The sequence below is a fragment of the Mobula hypostoma genome, chromosome 5, assembly GCF_963921235.1.
Source record: "Mobula hypostoma chromosome 5, sMobHyp1.1, whole genome shotgun sequence".
NCBI lineage: Eukaryota > Metazoa > Chordata > Chondrichthyes > Myliobatiformes > Myliobatidae > Mobula > Mobula hypostoma.
Genome location: NC_086101.1, coordinates 191,210,264 through 191,229,676, shown reverse-complemented (window position 1 = coordinate 191,229,676; position 19,413 = coordinate 191,210,264). Strand labels below are relative to the sequence as shown.

The 19,413-nt window shown below is 44.5% G+C and overlaps 1 protein-coding gene across 1 annotated transcript in view; it reads right to left on the bottom strand.

Moving 5' to 3' along the window:
• Positions 1-19,413, bottom strand: part of LOC134347244 (dual specificity testis-specific protein kinase 2-like) — a 135,229-nt gene that overhangs the window by 6,243 nt on the left and 109,573 nt on the right. Inside the window, exons 6-9 of the mRNA XM_063049591.1 lie at positions 14,076-14,166; positions 12,502-12,585; positions 4,154-4,240; positions 269-416 (exon numbers count right to left, since the gene is read on the bottom strand). Of these exons, the coding sequence (XP_062905661.1) occupies positions 269-416; positions 4,154-4,240; positions 12,502-12,585; positions 14,076-14,166 (410 nt within the window). The remainder of the gene's footprint in view (positions 1-268; positions 417-4,153; positions 4,241-12,501; positions 12,586-14,075; positions 14,167-19,413) is intronic.

Here is a 19,413-nt window from a genome sequence, read left to right as displayed (position 1 = left end):
CAGAGTGAAGCTCCCTCTACACTGTCCCATCACAGAAACTCCCTCTGCACTGTCACATCACACACTCTCGGGGTCAGACACAGAGTGAAGCTCCATTTATGTTATTTGACCCTGTGATGGGACAGTGTCGTCATGAACCTGCTTCTTTGTTTCTCTCATTGTCCCTCTGCTTTTCCTTCCACACTAGCTTCATTTTGCCACACAAATCATCTTTGCTCTTTTCTCTATCCCCACCTCTTTTTATCCCTCCTTATCAATTTCAAATTACCATTAGGCACTCTTGACACTTCAACTGTTATATGATGATCTCTTGCAGTGTCAATGACTGGAGCTGTGTTCTCGTACAGCTTCTCTTCCAGTATCACCTCAAGTCTTTGAACAACCTCTTTAAAGGATGGCCTTTTGGTGGAATCCAACTAAATGTGCAGAAAATGGAAACAAAAAATAATGTTTCGACAATTAGAGAATTCACGTCGTTTCATTTCCCAGCGAATTTACTGTTGCAAGCTGAATTGCTTGTCTGCTGTACCATCAAAGCAGAGCACATCAACCACCCCCTCCCTGACAGGTTTCCTCTGGATTCCTCCCACATTCCAAAGACACATGGGTTGGTAAGTTGTGGGCATGCTGTGTTGGAACCAGGAGCATGACCGTGCATGCAGGCTAGCCTCCAACACAATGCTCAGACTATGTTGGCCAGTAATGCTAACAACACATTTCACTATTTTTCGAATGTGACAAATAAAGCCTACCTTTGACCTTAAAGTTAGCTACAAATAGAGACTCGTCCTTTGGAAACTCCTGTTTTTTTTTCATCTTTTTCACTTTCACCTCAGGCTGCATCAGACATGCTGCTTATTGGAGCAGTAATGTCATCCACCTCTGCCTGTTGCCTCTGGACTGCGTTGGTAGCAGTGACATTATTCAGTTACCTACAATGTTGTACATCTAGATCGTTTGCTATTGCTTCATCCAACTTTCAGGCTGATCAGATTGTGCAATCCTCAGGCAATCTTCCTTGCTCGTTGTGGAAAGTTGTAAACTCGGGCAGCTCCATCATGGGCACTGGCCTCCCCAGCATTGAGGACATCTTCAAAATGTGATGCCTCGAAAAGGCAGCATTGTTTCTAAGGACCCCCATCACCCAGGATATGCCCTCATTTCATTGCTACCATTGAGGATGTAGTAGAGGAGCCTGAAGAAATACACTCAACGATTCAGGAAGTTTTTTCTTCTTGAGCAGAATTAGGCCATTTGGTCCATTGTGTCTGCTCTGCCATTTTATCATGGCTGATGCAATTTTACTCTCAGCCACAAACTCCTGCCTTCTCCCCATATCCCTTCATGCCCTGAACGATCAAGAATGCCTTAAATATACATAAAGACTTGGCCTCCACAGCTGCCTGTGGCGATGAATTCCCCAGATTCACGGCTCTCTGGCTAAAGAAATTCCACCTCTGTTGCCCCTCTGTTCTGAGGCTGTGTCCTCTGGTCTTCGACTCTCCCATCATAAGAAACAACCTCTGCACATCCGCTCTATCAAGGCCTTTCACCATTCAATGGGTTTAACTGTGGTCGCCCCTCATTCTTCTGAATTCTAGTGAATAAAGGCCCAGAGCCATCAAACAAGTCATTCAATCCTGGAATCAGTTTTGTGAACCTCCTTTGAATCCTCTCCAGATTAAGCACATCCTTTCTAAGATGCTCACAGTACTCCAAGTAAGGTCTCACCAGTGCTTTACAAAGTCTCAACATTACATCCTTGCTTTTATATTCTAGTCCTCTCAAAATGAATGCTAACATTGCATTTGCCTTCCTCGCCACAGACTCAACCTGCAAATTAACCTTTAGGGAATCCTGTTCAAGGACTTCCAAGTCCCTTTGCACCTCAGTTTTTTGTATTTTCTCTCCATTTAGAAAATAGTCAACCCTTTTATTTCTTCTACAAAGTGCATGACCATACACTTCCTGACACTGTATTCCATTGCCATTTTTTGCCCATTCTCCTTATCTGTCTCAGTCCTTCTGTAGCCTCTCTACTTCCTCAAAACTACCTGCCCTGCCACTTATCTTCACATTGTCTGCAAACTGCAAGAAAGCCATCAATTCCATCATCCAAATCATTGGCATGATTGTGTCAGTCCCATCGCAGACCCATGTGGAGTACCACTGGTCTTTTGCAGTCAACCAGAAAAGGCTCCTTTTATTCCCACTCTTTGCCTCCTGCCAATCAGCCACTGCATTATCCATGCTCGAATCTTTCCTGTAATACTCTGGGAGCAGCCTTAATTATAGCACCTTGTCAAAGGTCATTTGAAAATCCGATTTTCCTTTATCTATCTTGCTTGTTGTTTCTACACAGAATTCCAACAGATTTGTCGGACAAGATTTTTCCTTGAGGAAACCATGCTGACTGTGGCCGTGCTGACTTATCGTGTGTCTCCAAGTACCGAGACCTCATCCTTAATAATTGAGTTCAACATCTTCCCAACCACTGAGGTCAGATTAACTGGCCTATAGTTTATTTTCTTCTGCCTTTTTTCAGTCACCTCTTCCCCTCCACCAGATTTCTGAATGGATAATGAACCCATGTACGTTGCCTTACTTTTTCTCCCCTTTTGCAGACTTTTTGCAATACTTAATTTATATACAGTTGAAGTCAGAAGTTTACATACACCTTAGCAAAATATGTTTAAACTCAGTTTTTTACAAAACATTCCCTGTCTTAGGTCAGTTAGGATCACTATTTTAAGAAAGTGAAATGTCAGAGTAATAGTAGAGAGAATGATTCATTTCAGCTTTTATTTCTTTCATCACTTTCCCAGTGGGTCAGAATTTTACATACGCCTTGTTAGTATTTGGTAACATTGCCTTTAAATTGTTTAACTTGGGTCAAATGTTTTGGTAGCCTTCCACAAGCTTCTCACAGTAAGTCGCTGGAATTTTGTTCCATTCCTCCAGACAGAACTGGTGTAGCTGAGTCAGGATTGTAGGCCTTCTTGCTCGCACATGCTTTTTCAGTTCTGCCCACAAAGTTTCTATTAGATTGAGGTCAGGGCTTTGTGATGGCCACTCCAATACTTTGACTTTGTTGTCCTTAAGCAGTTTTGCCACAACTTTGGAGGTATGCTTGGGGTCATTGTCCATTTGGAAGACCCATTTGTGATCGAGCTTTAACTTCTGGGCTGTGTCTTGAGATGTTGCTTCAATATATCCACATAATTTTCCTTCCTCATGATGCCATCTATTTTGTGAAGTTCACCAGTCCCTCCTGCAGCAAAGCACCCCCACATGATGCTGCCCCCCCCCATGCTTCATGGTTGGGATGGTGTTCTTCAGCTTGCAAGCCTCACCCATTTTCCTCCAAACATAACGATGGTCATTATGGCCAAACAGTTCAATTTTTGTTTCAACTGATTTGTGGGCAGAACTGAAAAAGCATGTGCGAGCAAGGAGGCCTACAAACCTGACTCAGTTACACCAGTTCTGTCTGAAGGAATGGAACAAAATTCCAGCAATTTACTGTGAGAAGCTTGTGGAAGGCTAACCAAAACGTTTGACCCAAGTTAAACAATTTAAAGGCAATGCTACCAAATACTAGCAAAGTGTTTGTAAACTTCTGACCCACTGGGAAAGTGATGAAAGAAATAAAAGCTGAAATAAATCATTCTCTCTACTATTATTCTGACATTTCACATTCTTAAAATAGTGATCCTAACTAACCTAAGACAGGGAATGTTTTCTGGGATTAAGTGTCAGGAATTGTGAAAAACTGAGTTTAAATGTATTTGGTCAAGGTGTATGTAAACTTCTAACTTCAACTGTATATGTATTATTGTAATTTATAGTTTTTAAGAATATTATGTATTGCATGGTGTGCTACCACTAAACAACACATTTCACGATGTACGCCAGTGATAGTAAACCTGATTCTGATTTTCTCTACAGCATCACCAATGTTTGTATCAAATGCAATTTCAAGTTGCACCATAAATCCCCTGCCCTTATATTCTATACCCCAGGCAATGTCACCAAAGAGCCTCTGTTCTTCAGTACTGCTAGGACACTACTATTCATGCATAATTTTGCACACGCATCTTGGCTTTGAAGGGAGTTGTGGAAGCCCAATTTGAAAGTTTCCCATCAGACTCACATTGCAGCAGAGGACTGCCAGGTCCAGGAACACAGGGGGACAGTCTCCCACCATCTTCTGGAAAGTTTTCACATCCAGGCCAAAGTTCTGTGGAGGGAATGGAGAGCATGTCAGCTGTCTGCTCTGAGACCTTAATCAGACTGTGAAAATAGAGACAAATGGAAGTGATCAGTGGGCGACTGGAGGGCAGAGAGGAGTTTTAGATAGCGCCTTGTGCACTCGGTGCTGAGCTGAAAACTACAGTTAATCCTAACAAGCAGAAATGTGTCAGTGTAAACTGAGTTTGGGTCAAAAGTGTTGACTTGTTCTGCAATCTATTTTCGAGTCATAGAGCCCTGAAACACGGATACAGGCCTTTCAGACCACGCAGTCCATACTGAACTATTCTGCTAGTCCCATCTACCTGCACCTGGACTGTAGGCCTCCAAACCGCTCCCATCCATGTACCTCTTCAAACTTCTCTTAAACGCTGCATCCCCCACTTCCACTGGCATCTCCTTCCACACTCACCTCCCTCTGAGTGAAGAAGTTTCCCTTAAATATTTCATCTTTCACCCAAAACCTGTGGCCGCTAGTTCCAGTCTCACTCAACCTCAGTGGGAAAAAGCCTGCATGCATTTACCCTATCTCTACCCTTCATCATTTTGTACACCCTCATTTGCTTTTGTAAATATTTTATGTATTGCACTGTACTGCTGCTGGTAAACAAATTTCACATGTGTCAGTGATAATAAAGCTGAATCTGATTTGATTCCCTGTCATTCTCCTTCACTGGAGGGAATAAACCTATAACTCAGGTCCACAAGTCCTAGCAAGATACATTTTGAGCAACACATATCAAAGTTGCTGGTGAACGCAGCAGGCCAGGCAGCATCTCTAGGGAGAGGTACAGTCGACGTTTCGGGCCGAGACCCTTCATCAGGATACTGGCAACTTTGCTTGAAATTCCAGCATCTGCAGATTTCCTCGTGTTTGCGAAGATACATTTTGATTTAACTTTTTGGATGATAGGAACAGAGAATAATTGTATCCCATAGCCGCACTAGCACTGAAAAGTCCTTGGACGCACCTCTGGAACTAGAAGGAAATGGACTGTTATTGCTGCACCACCGAGTACTGCCAGCAGGTGGCGAAGTGTGCGTGATTTTATGGCAGCTTCGCGGTTTGAACTGATGAGAAACACGGCCGCTGGTGGTTAAGTCAATGTATAAAGAAACGTAGAAAACCTACAGCCCAATACAGGAATGTACGTATATGTTACCATATACTACATGAGATTCAGTTTCTTTACAGGGAAAAATACAACAGAATTTATGAAAATACACAAACAACGTGCAAAATACAAATTGTGCAAATGAGAGAAAAAAAAATGCTACTAAGACCGTGAGTTGTGGAGTCCTTGAAAGTGAGTCCATAGGTTATGGAATCAGTTCGGTGTTGTGAGTAAATAGACAATAGGTGCAGGAGTAGGCCATTCGGCCTTTCGAGCTAGCACCGCCATTCACTGTGATCATGGCTGATCATCCACAATCAGTATCCAGTTCCTGCCTTATCCCCAAAACCTTTGATTCCACTATGTTTAAGAGCTCTATCCATTTCTTTTTTGAAAGCATCCAGAGACTTGGCCTCCACAGCCTTCTGGGGCAGAGCATTCCATATATCCACCACTCTCTGGGTGAAAAAGTTTTTCCTCAACTCCGTTCTAAATGGCCTACCCCTTATTCTTAAACTGTGGCCTCTGGTTCTGGACTCACCCATCAGCAGGAACATGCTTCCTGCCTCCAGCGTGTCCAATCCCTTAATAATCTTATATGTTTCAATAAGATCCCCTCTCAGCCTTCTAAATTTCAGAGTATACATGCCCAGTCGCTCCAATCTTTCGACATGACAGTCCCGCCATCCCGGGAATAACCTTGTGAACCTACGCTGCACTCCCTCAATAGCAAGAATGTCCTTCCTCAAATTTGAAGACCAAAACTGCACACAGTTATCCACGCTGGATCAGGAGCCTAATGGCTGTAGGATACCAACTGTTCCTGAACCTCAAAGTAGTGTATGGTGAATCTCAAAGAACATGGTTTGAAAAATTTACTTTGAAAGTGGTGGTGTGGGACCTCAGGCTCCTGCCAGATGGTACAGTAGCTGAGAGAAGAGGCCACGGTCTGCATGGTGGGTCCTTGATGACGGATGCTGCTTTCTCGAGGTAGCGTTCCTTGTAAATGTGCTCAATGGTGGGGCTGGGGGCTTTATCTCTGATGGATTGGGCTGTATCCACCACTTTGTAGACTTTTCCGATCCCCATGCACAGTGATGAACTGATACAGGGAGATAGGAATGCAAACTGAAGCTGCTACCTCTAGGCTATGATGAAATAACAGCAATGCATTGAGAAAGTATTTCTGCAGTAGAGTGAAAATACCCTCAGGGTTTGAGCTTCCTGATTAGTCAGGTCATCAAAGATGAGAAGGAAAGAGAAGGGAGTTGAGAGGGAAAATAATTCAGCCATGGTGGAGTGGCAGAGCAGACTCGATGGGACAAATCATCTACTTCGTTGATATGACCGTTAATCTGGCACGGCAGTAGTTAGCATTATCCTTTATAGCGCTGGCAATCAGTAATCAGAAGTTCAATTCCCATCGCTGTCTATAAGGAGTTTGTACATTCTCCCCGGAATTGCTTCCTCCTGGTAGCCCAGTTTCTTCCTACATTCCAAAGACGTATAGGTTAGTAAGGGTTAATAGGTTGTGGGCGCCAGAAGCTTGGCAATACCTGCGGGCTGCCCCCAGGACATTCCCTGACAGTGCTGGTCATTGATGAAAACAACACATTTCACTGTTTTCATGTACGTGTGACAAAGTTATTCTTTTATCTTTAGAAGTGTTGATTCATTTGCTTAAATGTGCAAAGATGTGCCTTCCTGCTCCATTTCCCTTTTTTCATGTAAAAATATATTTAGTGTCAATCCCTCTGGGTCCTGGCCTGACTCATTCACAATATTAATCACCACCAGACTTGATTCCCCAGTTACAACCTCAGTCACAGATCTCAAGGCTTAAACCCTTCCACCAAGGAAGGAAGCCCTTTAACCTATTGATCTGTACCAACTGTCAAACATTCACTTCTTTATTTTTATTCAGAGATACAGCACAGTAACAGGCACTTCAGTCCAATGAACCCACATGGCCCAATATCACCAGAGATCCCTCAAAGTTGATTGGGCACTTCAGAAACTGAATGGTGTGTTGTTCTTCACTAGTCAGGGGGATTAGTTCAAGAGCTGTGACGTAATGTTGCAGCTCCATAAAAACCCTGGTGAGACCACACTTGGAATTCTGGTCATTTCATTATAGGAAGGATGTGGAATCTTTAGAGAGCATGCAGAGGAGGTTTACCAGGATGCTGCCTGGATTGGAGAGCATGTCTTATGCGGAGCGGTTAAGCAAGTTAGGGCTTTTTCTCTTTGGAGTGATGGAGGATGAGGTGACTTGATACTTTATACTTTATTGTCACCAAACAATTGGAACTAGAATGTACAATCATCACAGCGATATTTGATTCTGCGCTTCGCACTCCCTTGATTACAAATATTAAATATTAAAAATTTAAATTATAAATCATAAATAGAAAAATGGGAAGTAAGATAGTGCAAAAAAACTGAGAGGCAGGTCCGGATATTTGGAGGGTATGGCCCAGATCCGGGTCAGGATCCGTTCAGCAGTCTTATTACAGTTGGAAAGAAGCTGTTCCCAAATCTGGCCATACGAGTCTTCAAGCTCCTGAACCTTCTCCCGGAGGGGAGAGGGACGAAAAGTGTGTTGCCTGGGTGGGTCGTGTCCTTGATTATCCTGGCAGCACTGCTCTGACAGCATGCGGTGTAAAGTGAGTCCACGGACGGAAGATTGGTTTGTGTGATGTGCTGCGCCGTGTTCACGATCTTCTGCAGCTTCTTTCAGTCTTGGACAGGACAACTTCCATACTATGTTGTGATGCACCCAAGAAGAATGCTTTCTACGGTGCATCTATAAAAATTACTGAGGGTTTTAGGGGACAAGCCAAATTTCTTTAGTTTTCTCAGGAAGTAAAGGTGATGATAGATATGTACAAGAGGCATATATACTGAGTGAATACCCAGAGGTTTTTTTTGCAGGGTGGACGGCTAATACAAAAGGGGCATAATTTTAAGGTGTTTGGAGAAAAGTATAGGGGGGATGTCAGGGGCGATTTTTTTTTACATCGTGATGGGTGCGTGGAACACACTGCCAGGGGTGGTGGTAGAGGCAGATACATTAAATGCATTTAAGAAACTCTTAGACTGGCAAGACCAATGGCAGGGAGTCTGTGTGGACTAGGTTGTTTTGTAGACCAGACCCTCATACTGTGGGGTTGCCTGTTGCAGCCACCTGGGGAAGAGATGCTGGAGGTGGTGTTTGATAGAGCTGGAGTCCGTGCTGGGTTGACGGCTGCCCCTCCTGCTGGAGCTGCCCACTAGTGTTCACTCGGTGGAAGATGAGCTGGATTACATTCGCCTGTGATGAGGAACTGCTATGTGCTTGTTCTTACAGAAACATGGCTGAAGGACAAAACCTTATGCACCATCAGTCCACAGGCCAAGACACTCGGACTTGGGCCAGATATATTTTGTGACTGAATGTTTTTCTGCTATTATAACTACTTGACGTATGAGTGATGTGTGTGACCGTTGATTCTATTTTGCATCTTGGCCCCAAATAAACTGTTTCGTTTGGCTGTATTCATGTATGTGGTTAAATGAGAATTAAACAGAACTTGAAACAGATGAAATAAAAATGGAGGGAAGGCTAGATTGATCTTAAAGTAGGTTAAAAAGTTGGCACAACATTGTGGGTTGAGGGTTCTGTGCTGCATTGTACTGTTCGAAGTGAACCAGCCACACTTTAACGGACAGCTGCTGCTACGGAGGTGTAAATAATTTATTTGATAGCATTCACCACGTACAATGACTAAGCTGCCATAATCACCTTACAAACACAGGGAAGCTGCACAAAGGTGGTGCTGAATGCAGAGAAAGGACTTCACTTACCACGCACAGCCATTACTGAATTATTCAGGTCTTCTGGAACCCAGTCACAGGCCAATCATTCAAAATTTATGCAGCAACAGACTGTAGGATCAGAAAAGCAGGCCTTTTGTTTGCGAAGAGGTGGTAGGTGACAGATGGGGAAATGGCGAGGGTGTCCAGTGACCACATTAGACAACCCTGTCTGGTGAAAGTTAGCCTCTGTCCAAGTACTTGCAGAATAGGTGCAGCATGGATTCAGTAGAGTACTCATCCTTTTACAATATATCCCTGCTAATGAGCAGCTCACTTCCCACTCCTGACATTTAGAACCCAATCTGCTTGATTCTCAGATGCACTGTGGGCGGCTCATGGCGCAGGGATAGAGATCCCTCACGGTACCAGAGATCCAGCTTTGATCCTGACGGCGGGAGCTGTCTGTGGGGGGTTTCAGGCTTTCTTCCTGTGGCTGCACGGGTTTCTTCCCACGTTCAGAAGCTATGTGAGTTGTTTAGATGATTACCCCTTGTGTGTAGGTGAGTGATAAGCACAGCCAAGAAACAGGCCCTTCAGCCCATTCAGGCTATGCCAAACTATTAATCTGCCTATTCCCATCAACATGCAGGTGAATCTGGCAATTGTGAAGATTCAGCTTCCATCATTGGGGTGTTACGGTAGTGTAGTGTTTAGCGTAACACTTACAGTACAAGTGAACAAGGGTTCGATTCTGCTGCTGTCTGTAAGGAGTTTGTATGTTCTCTCCGTGACTGTGGATGGTTGTGTGACCACTGACACCATGGAACCATGATTGCCTACGTCACATGACATGGCATAAGATAGGTATCTATGTAGCCAGGGCATCAAAGGTTATGGTGAGAAGGCGGAGGACTGGGACTAAATGGGAGAATGGATCAGCTCATGATAAAATGGCGGAGCAGAACTGATGGGCCTATTGGCCAACTTCTGCTCCTTTGTCTTATGGTCTTATGATGATGATGGTGACTATGCTGTATAAAAACTTTTTTTAAAGAGGTTAGCTTTATTTGTCGTTGAAAGAAACAGTGAAAGGTGCCACTTGCGTCAATGACAACACCGTCCGAGGATGTGCTGGGGGCAGTCCGCAAATGTTGTCATGCTGACATAGCATGCCCATAACTCACCCTAACCGGTACGTCTTTGGAATGTGGGAGGAAACCTGAGCACCCAGAGGAAATCCATGCAATCATGGAGAGAACAGACAAATTCCTTACAGACAGTGGCAGTAATTGTGCCCTGATCTTACAGCCAGTACTGTGAAGTGTTGCACTAACCATTGTATTTCTCTGTAAATAAAAAAATGTGAGGAAACTAAAGCATAGAGTTAATGTGGGATTAGTTTAAATGAGTGATTGTTGTTTGTGAATCTGACTGACTAGTTTCTGTTCTCGATTAGTACAGAGAGCCATTTTATCAGAATGTCAAAAGAAACATGGTATTTAAAGATGACAGGCTGCACTCCCAAAGTAAAATTTGAGGCAAAATTCTAACCTCGTCATACTTTAGAGCCACAACATTGTTGTTAATATGCCCACTTATCACAGTAAAGAGAAGAGGGAATAGAACATAGAACATTAACCACACAGTACAGGCCCTTCAGCCCACAATGTTGTGCCAAACTTTTAACCTACTCAGAGTTCAATCTAACCTTTCCCTCCCACATATCACTCCATTTTCCTTTCATCCATGTGCTCATATTAGTATCTCTTATACAGTATGTTCCTAATGTATTTGCCTCTACCACCATCTCCAAGAGAGCATTCCACACACCCACCACTCTCTGTGTAAAAGAACGTATCTCTGGCATCCCCACCCCCCAACTAGCCTTTAATTACTTTAAAATTATACCCTCTTGTATTAGTCATTTCTGCCCTGGGTAAAGATCTCTGGCTGTCAATTCCTTCCCCAACCTCTCTGCCTGACTGTGGCCCCACCCATATCACCAGTCAATGCCCAGGCTTGATCTGTTCCCGCCCAGCAATCTATTGACCAGTTCTGACTGCAGCCCTGCTTCTGCCACCAATCAATGGCCAGAGCCTATCCACAGACCCGCCCAATGTACCACGACCCGTTGAGTTCAAGTTCAAGTTTATTCTCAACATGTGTACCAATTGAAACAGCCTCCCTCCAGCAGATAGTTTGTATAAAATGTACAGTCGACGTTTCAGGCCAAGACCCTTCGTCAGGACTAACTGAAGGAAGAGCTAGTAAGAGATTTGAAAGTGGGAGGGGGAGGGGGAGATCCAAAATGATAGGAGAAGACAGGAGGGGGAGGGATGGAGCCAAGAGCTGGACAGGTGATAGGCAAAAGGGATATGAGAGGATCATGGGACAGGAGGCCTAGGGAGAAAGAAAAGGGAAGGGGGAACCCAGAGGATGGGCAAGGGGTATAGTCAGAGGGACAGAGGGAGAAAAAGGAGAGTGAGAGAAAGAATGTGTGTATAAAAATAAAAAACCTGGTGCCTCCAACCTGATGGCATGAACATTGACTTCTCTAACTTCCAGTAATGCCCCACCTCCCCCTCGTACCCCATCCGTTATTTATTTATATACATACATTCTTTCTCTCTCTCTCCTTTTTCTCCCTCTGTGGAGCTGCACTCGGTGGTGCAGCAATAACAGTCCATTTCCTTCTAGTTCCAGAGGTGCGTCCAAGGACTTTTCAGTGCTAGTGCGGCTATGGGATACAATTATTCTCTGTTCCTATCATCCAAAAAGTTAAATCAAAATGTATCTTCGCAAACACGAGGAAATCTGCAGATGCTGGAATTTCAAGCAAAGTTGCTGGTGTCCTGATGAAGGGTCTCGGCCCGAAACGTCGACTGTACCTCTTCCTAGAGATGCTGCCTGGCCTGCTGCGTTCACCAGCAACTTGACGTGTGTTGCTTGAATTTTCAGCATCTGCAGAATTCCTGTTGTTTGTATAAAATGTTGTAGCATTTATTGTGACTCACACCTTTTAATCTGCCAGTCTGTGTGTTGGCTTCTGATCTAACTACAATCCTTATCCTGGTCTCAGACTCCATCTCAATCCTTCCATTCTGTTTCCTGCAGGTCCCATCCTGGCCCTTTGCACATTCCCAGTATTTTCTGATCCACCTTAAGCTGTGACCAAAATTCTGGAATTCACAACACCTTTGAGGTGATTCCTGACACTAGCATCTCCAACAATTCTATCCTAAACACTTCCCTTGCTGTTAAACTCTGGCCAAGAGTGCATTTCCGGACACTTGACAAGGTAAACGGTGTTAAATAAATGCAGCATTGCTGTTGCTACCTCGGTGCGGGGCATGTAGTCCGGATCAGCTGGTATTCGGGCGATGATCTCGCACAGGATAATGCCGTAAGCGAAGACATCTGTCTGCAACAAGGAGAGAAAGAAGAAGCGTTTAGAAGAAGATCTTGCCACATGCAGTCCGTCCACCTGTGGTCCCCACCTCTGCAATGGAAGGTTGAAGGCTGTGCCCTCAGTCCCTACTCTACTCTCCATACACTGCACCGACACCACTGTACTGGGCTGATCAAATAACGAAGAGTCAGAGAACAGAGTCGATGCCAGCAAAACCGAAGAGCTGGACATTGACATTAGGGTGGGGAGGTGTTGCACAGATTCCCATTTACATCAACGATGCTGGGATTCTCTTAAAAATCCTTAAATTGCCTCTACCTCCTCCCCTGACAGAGAGTTCCACATTCCTATCACTCTCTTTGTAAAAAGATATACATCACCCTGTACTTTCCTCCAATCATTTTGAAATTATGGCCTCTGGTATTAGCCACTCCCACCCTGGGAAAAAAGTCTCTGTCTCTGCCTCTTATCATCTTGTACACCTCTATCAAGTCTCCTCTCATCCTCCTTCACCCCAAGAGAAAAGCCCTAGATCGCTCAACTATTCCTCATTAGGCATGTTCTTGAATTCAGGCAGCATCCTGGTAAATCACCTCTGCACCCCCTCTAAAGCTTCCACATCCTTCCTGTAATGAGGCAACCAGAACTGGACACAATACTGCAGATGTTGTCCAATCAGAGTTTTATAGAGCTGCAACATTACCTCGCAGTTCTTGAACTCAGTCCCCCGACTAATGAAGGCCCATCACACCATACACCTTCGTAACCACCCTATCAACTTGCGTGGCAACTTTAAGATTACTGTGGATATGGACACCAAGTTCCCTCTGTTCCTCCACACTGCTAGGAATCCTACATTAACATCCTACAGAATCAACAAACTCATTCGTAAGGCCAGTGATGTTGTGAGGATGGAACTGGACTCTCTCACGGTGGTGTCTGAAAAGAGGATGCTGTCTAAGTTGCATGCCATCTTGGACAATGTCTCCCATCCACGACATAATGTACTGGGTGGGCACAGGAGTACATTCAGCCAGAGACTCATTCCACCGAGATGCAACACAGAGCGTCATAGGAAGTCATTCCTGCCCGTGGCCATCAGACTTTACAACTCCTCCCTGGAGGGTCAGACACCCTGAGCCAAAAGGCTGGTCCTGGACTTTTTCCTGGCATAATTTACATATTACTATTTAACTATTTATGGTTTTATTACTATTTAATTACTTATGGTGCAGCTGTAATGAAAACCAATTTCCCCCGGGATCAATAAAGTATGACTATGACTATTAACTCTGTATTCTGCCTTCAAATCTGATCTTCCAAAGTGAATCACTTCACACTTCTGGAGTTGAGCTCCAGCTGCCACTTGTCAGCCCAGCTCTGCATCCTGCCAAAGTCACTTCGTACCCCATGGTCTCGGCAGGCGAACTATCCTCTTCTCGGAGCAATGTGTGCTACCCGGAGGGTGGTTTTCTGCACTTCCCTCATCCCCTCGCTTTTACCTTTTCGTCGTACAGCTCTCCTCTCAGAACCTCCGGTGCCATCCAGTATGGTGATCCAACCACGCCCAGAGGCACCTTCTCCCCATCACCACTGCGGAAAGCAAACATTCAACAGTGTTAAAATGTAACCTCAGTAAACACTGGCCGACTTCCAAACCGCTTCTACAAATGTCACCCATTCTGAGGGCAGACATAGGTTCACACAGATCCACAGAGCCTCGAACAACACACACAGAGCTGGAGGAACTCAGCAGGTCAGGCAGCATATATGGGGGGAAATGGACAGCCGGCATTTTGGGTCTTTTGGACTGGAAAGAAAGATGTGAGCGGAGCAGTTAGCACGACGCTGTTACAGCTTGGTGTTCAGTTCTGGTGTCTTTCTGTAAGAAGTTTCCTGTGTGCACCTAGGTGTTCCTGTATCCTCCCACAGTTCAAAGATGTGTCGGGTAGGTTAACTAGTCATTGTAAATTATCCCATGATTAAGTTAGGGTGAATCAGAGCTGTGTGGTTGCTGGGGCAGTGTGGCTCCAAGGGCCAGAAGAGCTATAAAACAAAGGAGCAGAATTAGGCCATTCAGCCCATCGAGTCTCCTCTGCCATTTCATCATGGCTGATCCATTTCTGTCTCGACCCTATTCACCTGCCTTCTTCCCATAACCGTTCACACCTTGACTAATCAAGAATCTATCAATCTCTCCTTAAATGCCCCAGTGACTTGGCCTCCGCAGCTGCCTGTGGCAATGAATTCCACAGATTCGCCACCCTCTGGCTAAAGAAATCCCTCCTCATCTGTTCTAAAAGGACATCCTCTATTTTGAGGCTGTGCCCTCCGGTCCTAGACTCCCCCACCAAAGGAAACCTCCTCTTTACATCCACTCTGTCTAGGCCTTTCAAGGTTTGATAGGTTTCAATGATATCCCCCCTCATTCTACTAAATTTCAGCAAGTACAGGCCCAAAGCCTTCAATTGCTGCTCGTATGGTAACCCTTTCATTCCCAGAACCATTCTCATGAACCTCCTCCGGAATCTGTCTAATATCAGCACATCCTTTCTTAAATAAGACACTCAAAACTGCCAACTGAACTCCGTGAGGCCTTACCAGTGCCTTATCTACTCTGCACCCTATCACTAAATTAATCAAAAATAAATAAAGCTCCCACGGATTCCACTCCTCATCTCCTTCCTTTTATTCAGTGGTCCACCACCTCTCCAATTAGATTCCATCTTCTCAGGCCTTTCTTACCTCCATCAATCATGTCGCAGCTTCTGACATTATTCCCACTCTCCCCTTTCCCCATCTGCCTATCACGACTCCCCCTTATCACCTGGATCCACCTGTCACTCGCCAGCTCTTGCTCCACCCCTCTCCCCACCTTTTCCTGTTGGTCATCTCCCCTCTTTGTTTCCGGTTCTCCCACCCCGACAGTTCTCTTGTGTTCCTCCTCTCATCGAGCTGAAGATAGAAAGGCTGGTGAACACGTCGCATGAGACTCAAGGACAGCTTCTACCTTGCTGTTATCAGACTCTTGAAAGGACCTCTCGGTGAACTCAGTCTATCTCTATATCTCCCGATCTATCTCATTGTGGCTCTTGCAATTACTTGTCTATCCTGAACTGCACTCTCTGTAACTGGTACACTCTATCCTGCATTCTGCTTTCCTTCTTACTACCTTGGTGGGTGTCGGGGTGGAGGCATCTCTCTACCAAAGGAGGTGTAAGGCGCTCCTTCCCTCCACTAGCCTGCAGGTCACCCTTGGGTGAGGTGTAGCACCTGCTTAGCCCCCGATCAGGGTCACATGAAGCCATGGGAGCAGGTGGTGGATGGTCGTATGAGCAGCTGGTGCAGATCACAAGTCCTGGTTATGCGACCACTGATGCCCAGCAGACAGTCGTTGAAGAGTGTTGATAATGGTTACCTGTCTTGTAAAAACACTGTCCAGAAGAAGGCAATGGCAAACCACTTCTGCAGAATAATATGCCAAGAACAATCATGGTCCTGGAAAGACCATGATCGCCTACGTCATACGACATGGCACGTAACGAATGAACGATGTACTTGAGTGTACACACTGATCTGTTTAGCTGGGATGCAATCTGTCGGGATGGGATTGGAAGGCAGCACGGTAGGGTAACGGTTAGCGTAACATTTTACGGTGCCAGCGATCAGGCAGTCTGCAATGAGTTTGTATGTTCTCTCCATGACTGTGGGTTTCTGCTGGGTGCTCTAGTTTTCTTGCACATCCCAAAGACATATGGGTCAGCGTTAGTGAGTTGTGGGCATGGCACATTGTGCTGGAAGCATGGTGACACTTGCGGGCTGCCCAGCACAATATTTGCTGATTTTATTTGATGCAATCGATGCATTTCACTGTATGCTTTCACGTGCATGTGACAAATAAAGATAACCTTGAATCTTTAATCTCCAAAGACGTACGGGTTAGGTTTATTAAGTTGTGGCTGTTCTATGTTGGAAGTGTGGCAACACTTGTGGGCTGCCCCCAGCACAACCTCGGACCGTATTAGCCATTGACACAAACGACGCATTTCATACATGTGACAAGTCAAGCTATTTTACAAAAGCTTTTCACTGCCTCTTAGTACATGTGACAATAATAAACCAATTTGAATTCTATTTCAAGACAGTATTTTAGGCTGCCTATGAACAAAGCTGGTGACTGACATTTGAGACCTTTTCTACAGGAGACTGAACACACACACTGTGACAGGTATACAGATAATCTAATAAAAATAAGCTAATTTTACAGCCTAGCAGAAGAGCGACCCAGAAACTTAACAAACTCAGCTTGAGTAACGCCATATTTAACCAAAAGTCAGGTACATAGATTGACACATTGAAATGTTAACTACCTTGCTGTAGCCGGCTTTGAACTTCAGTGCTAGGAACTTATTGCAAAACACAGTGTGATTTGACCTTAGGCTGTGGTGACTCTGAAAGATTGACAATTACTGGCCATGGGAGGTTAGCTTCTTTGAAAAAAAAGGAAACCAAATTTAGATGGCATCTTTCATAACATTTACAAGTACTGCAACTTCCTGGGTGTCAACATCTCTGAGGATGTATCCTGGGCCCAACATATTGATGCAGTTACAAAGGAGGCACGACTACGGCTATACTTCATCAGGGGTTTGAGGAGACTTGGCATGTCACCAAAGACTCAGTCAGCTCCATCATGGGCATTAGCCCCCTACCCTCCCCCCCAGCATTGAGGACACCTTGAAAGGACGATACCTCAAAAAGGCAACATCCCCCATTAAGGACCCACATCACCCAGGACATGCCCTCTTCTCATTGCTAATATCAGGGAGGAGGTACAGGAGCCTGACGACACACACACAGTGTTTCAGGAACAGCTTCTTCCCCTCCACCATCAGGTTTCTAAATGGACAATGAACCCATGTTCACTACCTCACTTTTCTTTCTTTTTTTTGCACTACTTCTTTAATTTAATGTTTTGATATATATTGGAAGTTACAGATTTTTAAATTATGTATCCAATTGTACTGCTGCCGCAAAACAACATAGTTCATGACACAGGCACTGGCTGCTCATACAACCACCCACCACCTGCTCCCAGAGCTTCATGTGACCCAGATCGGGGGCTAAGCAGGTGCTACACCTCGCCCAAGGGTGACCTGCAGACTAGCGGAGGGAAGGAGAGCCTTACACCTCCTTCCGTACAGACGTCTCTCCACCCCGCCACAACACGGCACATAACGAACGAATGATATACAATACTTATTGTAAATTATAGACCTTGCTATGCATTGCAATATACTGCTGCCACAATACAACAGAGTTTGCAACATATTTATGCCAGTGATAATAAATCTGATTATCATTTGTACAGATGACAATAAGCTTGAACTTGAATAAGTACATTTGAATCTGAAGATACAATTTAAGGTATGCAGCAGCGGACCACAAATGGTTACCACAGTACAGGAGGGATGTGACTGAGCCATTGAAGAATGCACATGATATTCACCAGCAACATTCCCTCTAATTTCCTTAACAGCTGTGTGGATCAACCATTGCTCTGAGCAGGAAATTTTTATACGGCCTGAAAACTGTGCAGCGCTTTAAATGTTTTTTTTTTGTAATATGCATACTATGAGTATTTAGAATGAGAAATGAAAAATCACATACTTTTGACTTTATTAATTTAAGGGTCTAATTAAATACAATACAACAAAGAAAAACTGTCAAGTTTCGTAAATTTTTTCTCATCTGACACTGTCGGCTTTCAGCAGGCCAGTGATTTACTAGCAACGAGCTACCGACTTCCATTCTGTGTTTATTGTTACAATTTGTAACTTGAAACACTGACAATGTAGCTCTAAACTGTTTCAAAGTAAAAGTTGTGGTATGTTGATTATTTATGGATTATATTCATTAATGCTTCACAATTCTATGAATGTAGATTTCAAATTCAGCAAAATTTCAAAATTATATTAAAATTATAAGAAAGGAAATTCTAGCTGCTTGGCAACAAAGGCTATGTGCGTAGGAGCATTTCAGTTACTGTGTGGCCGTGCACCTGCGCAGTTTATAGGGAAGCAGGATGTTGCCTGAGCAGAGGGCATTAATTATTGAGAGAGATTTGAGAGACTAGGTCTGTTTATCCTGGTGCAAAGGAGGCTGAAGGGTGAATGAATAGGGATTTAAGACTGTGAGAAGCATTGATCTAGTCAAAATCTTTTTCCAGTGAGAGGCCTATTGAAAATGAGAGGGAATAGTTTTAAGGTTAGAGATTTGAAAGGAACCTTAGTGGTAAATTTTTCACAGGAGTGGTTGATGTTGGGAACTTGCTGCCAGAGGAGGTGGTAAAATCAGATATAGTGACGATGCTTAAGAGACATTTAGACAGACTCTTTTACTGTTATTTTTATTTGGAGACACAGTGTGGAACAGACCCTTCCAGCAACCCACCTACTTAACCCTAGGCAAATAGGGTTTGAGTAAATGGGCTCCATCATTGCTTATTTCATAGAGTCCATTCTCACGTACGGATGCGAGACGTGTACACTCACCAAGACGACGTGAAAGTCTATAGATGGTTGCTACACACGAATGCTCCGGATGGCTCTTGATGTGAGTTGGCAACAGCACATGACGAACGTTGAGCTCTATAACAACCTACCGATGCTCACCACTAAAATCGAGGTGAGAAGACTGCAACTAGCAGGGCACTGTCTACACCACCCCGAGCTACCTGCCAGCCTAGTCATCATATGTGAGCCCAAGCACGGGAGGATGAACCCTGGGCGCCCTCCCAAGACTATGGTCAACACGCTCCTAGAAGACAGCGGCGCGGCT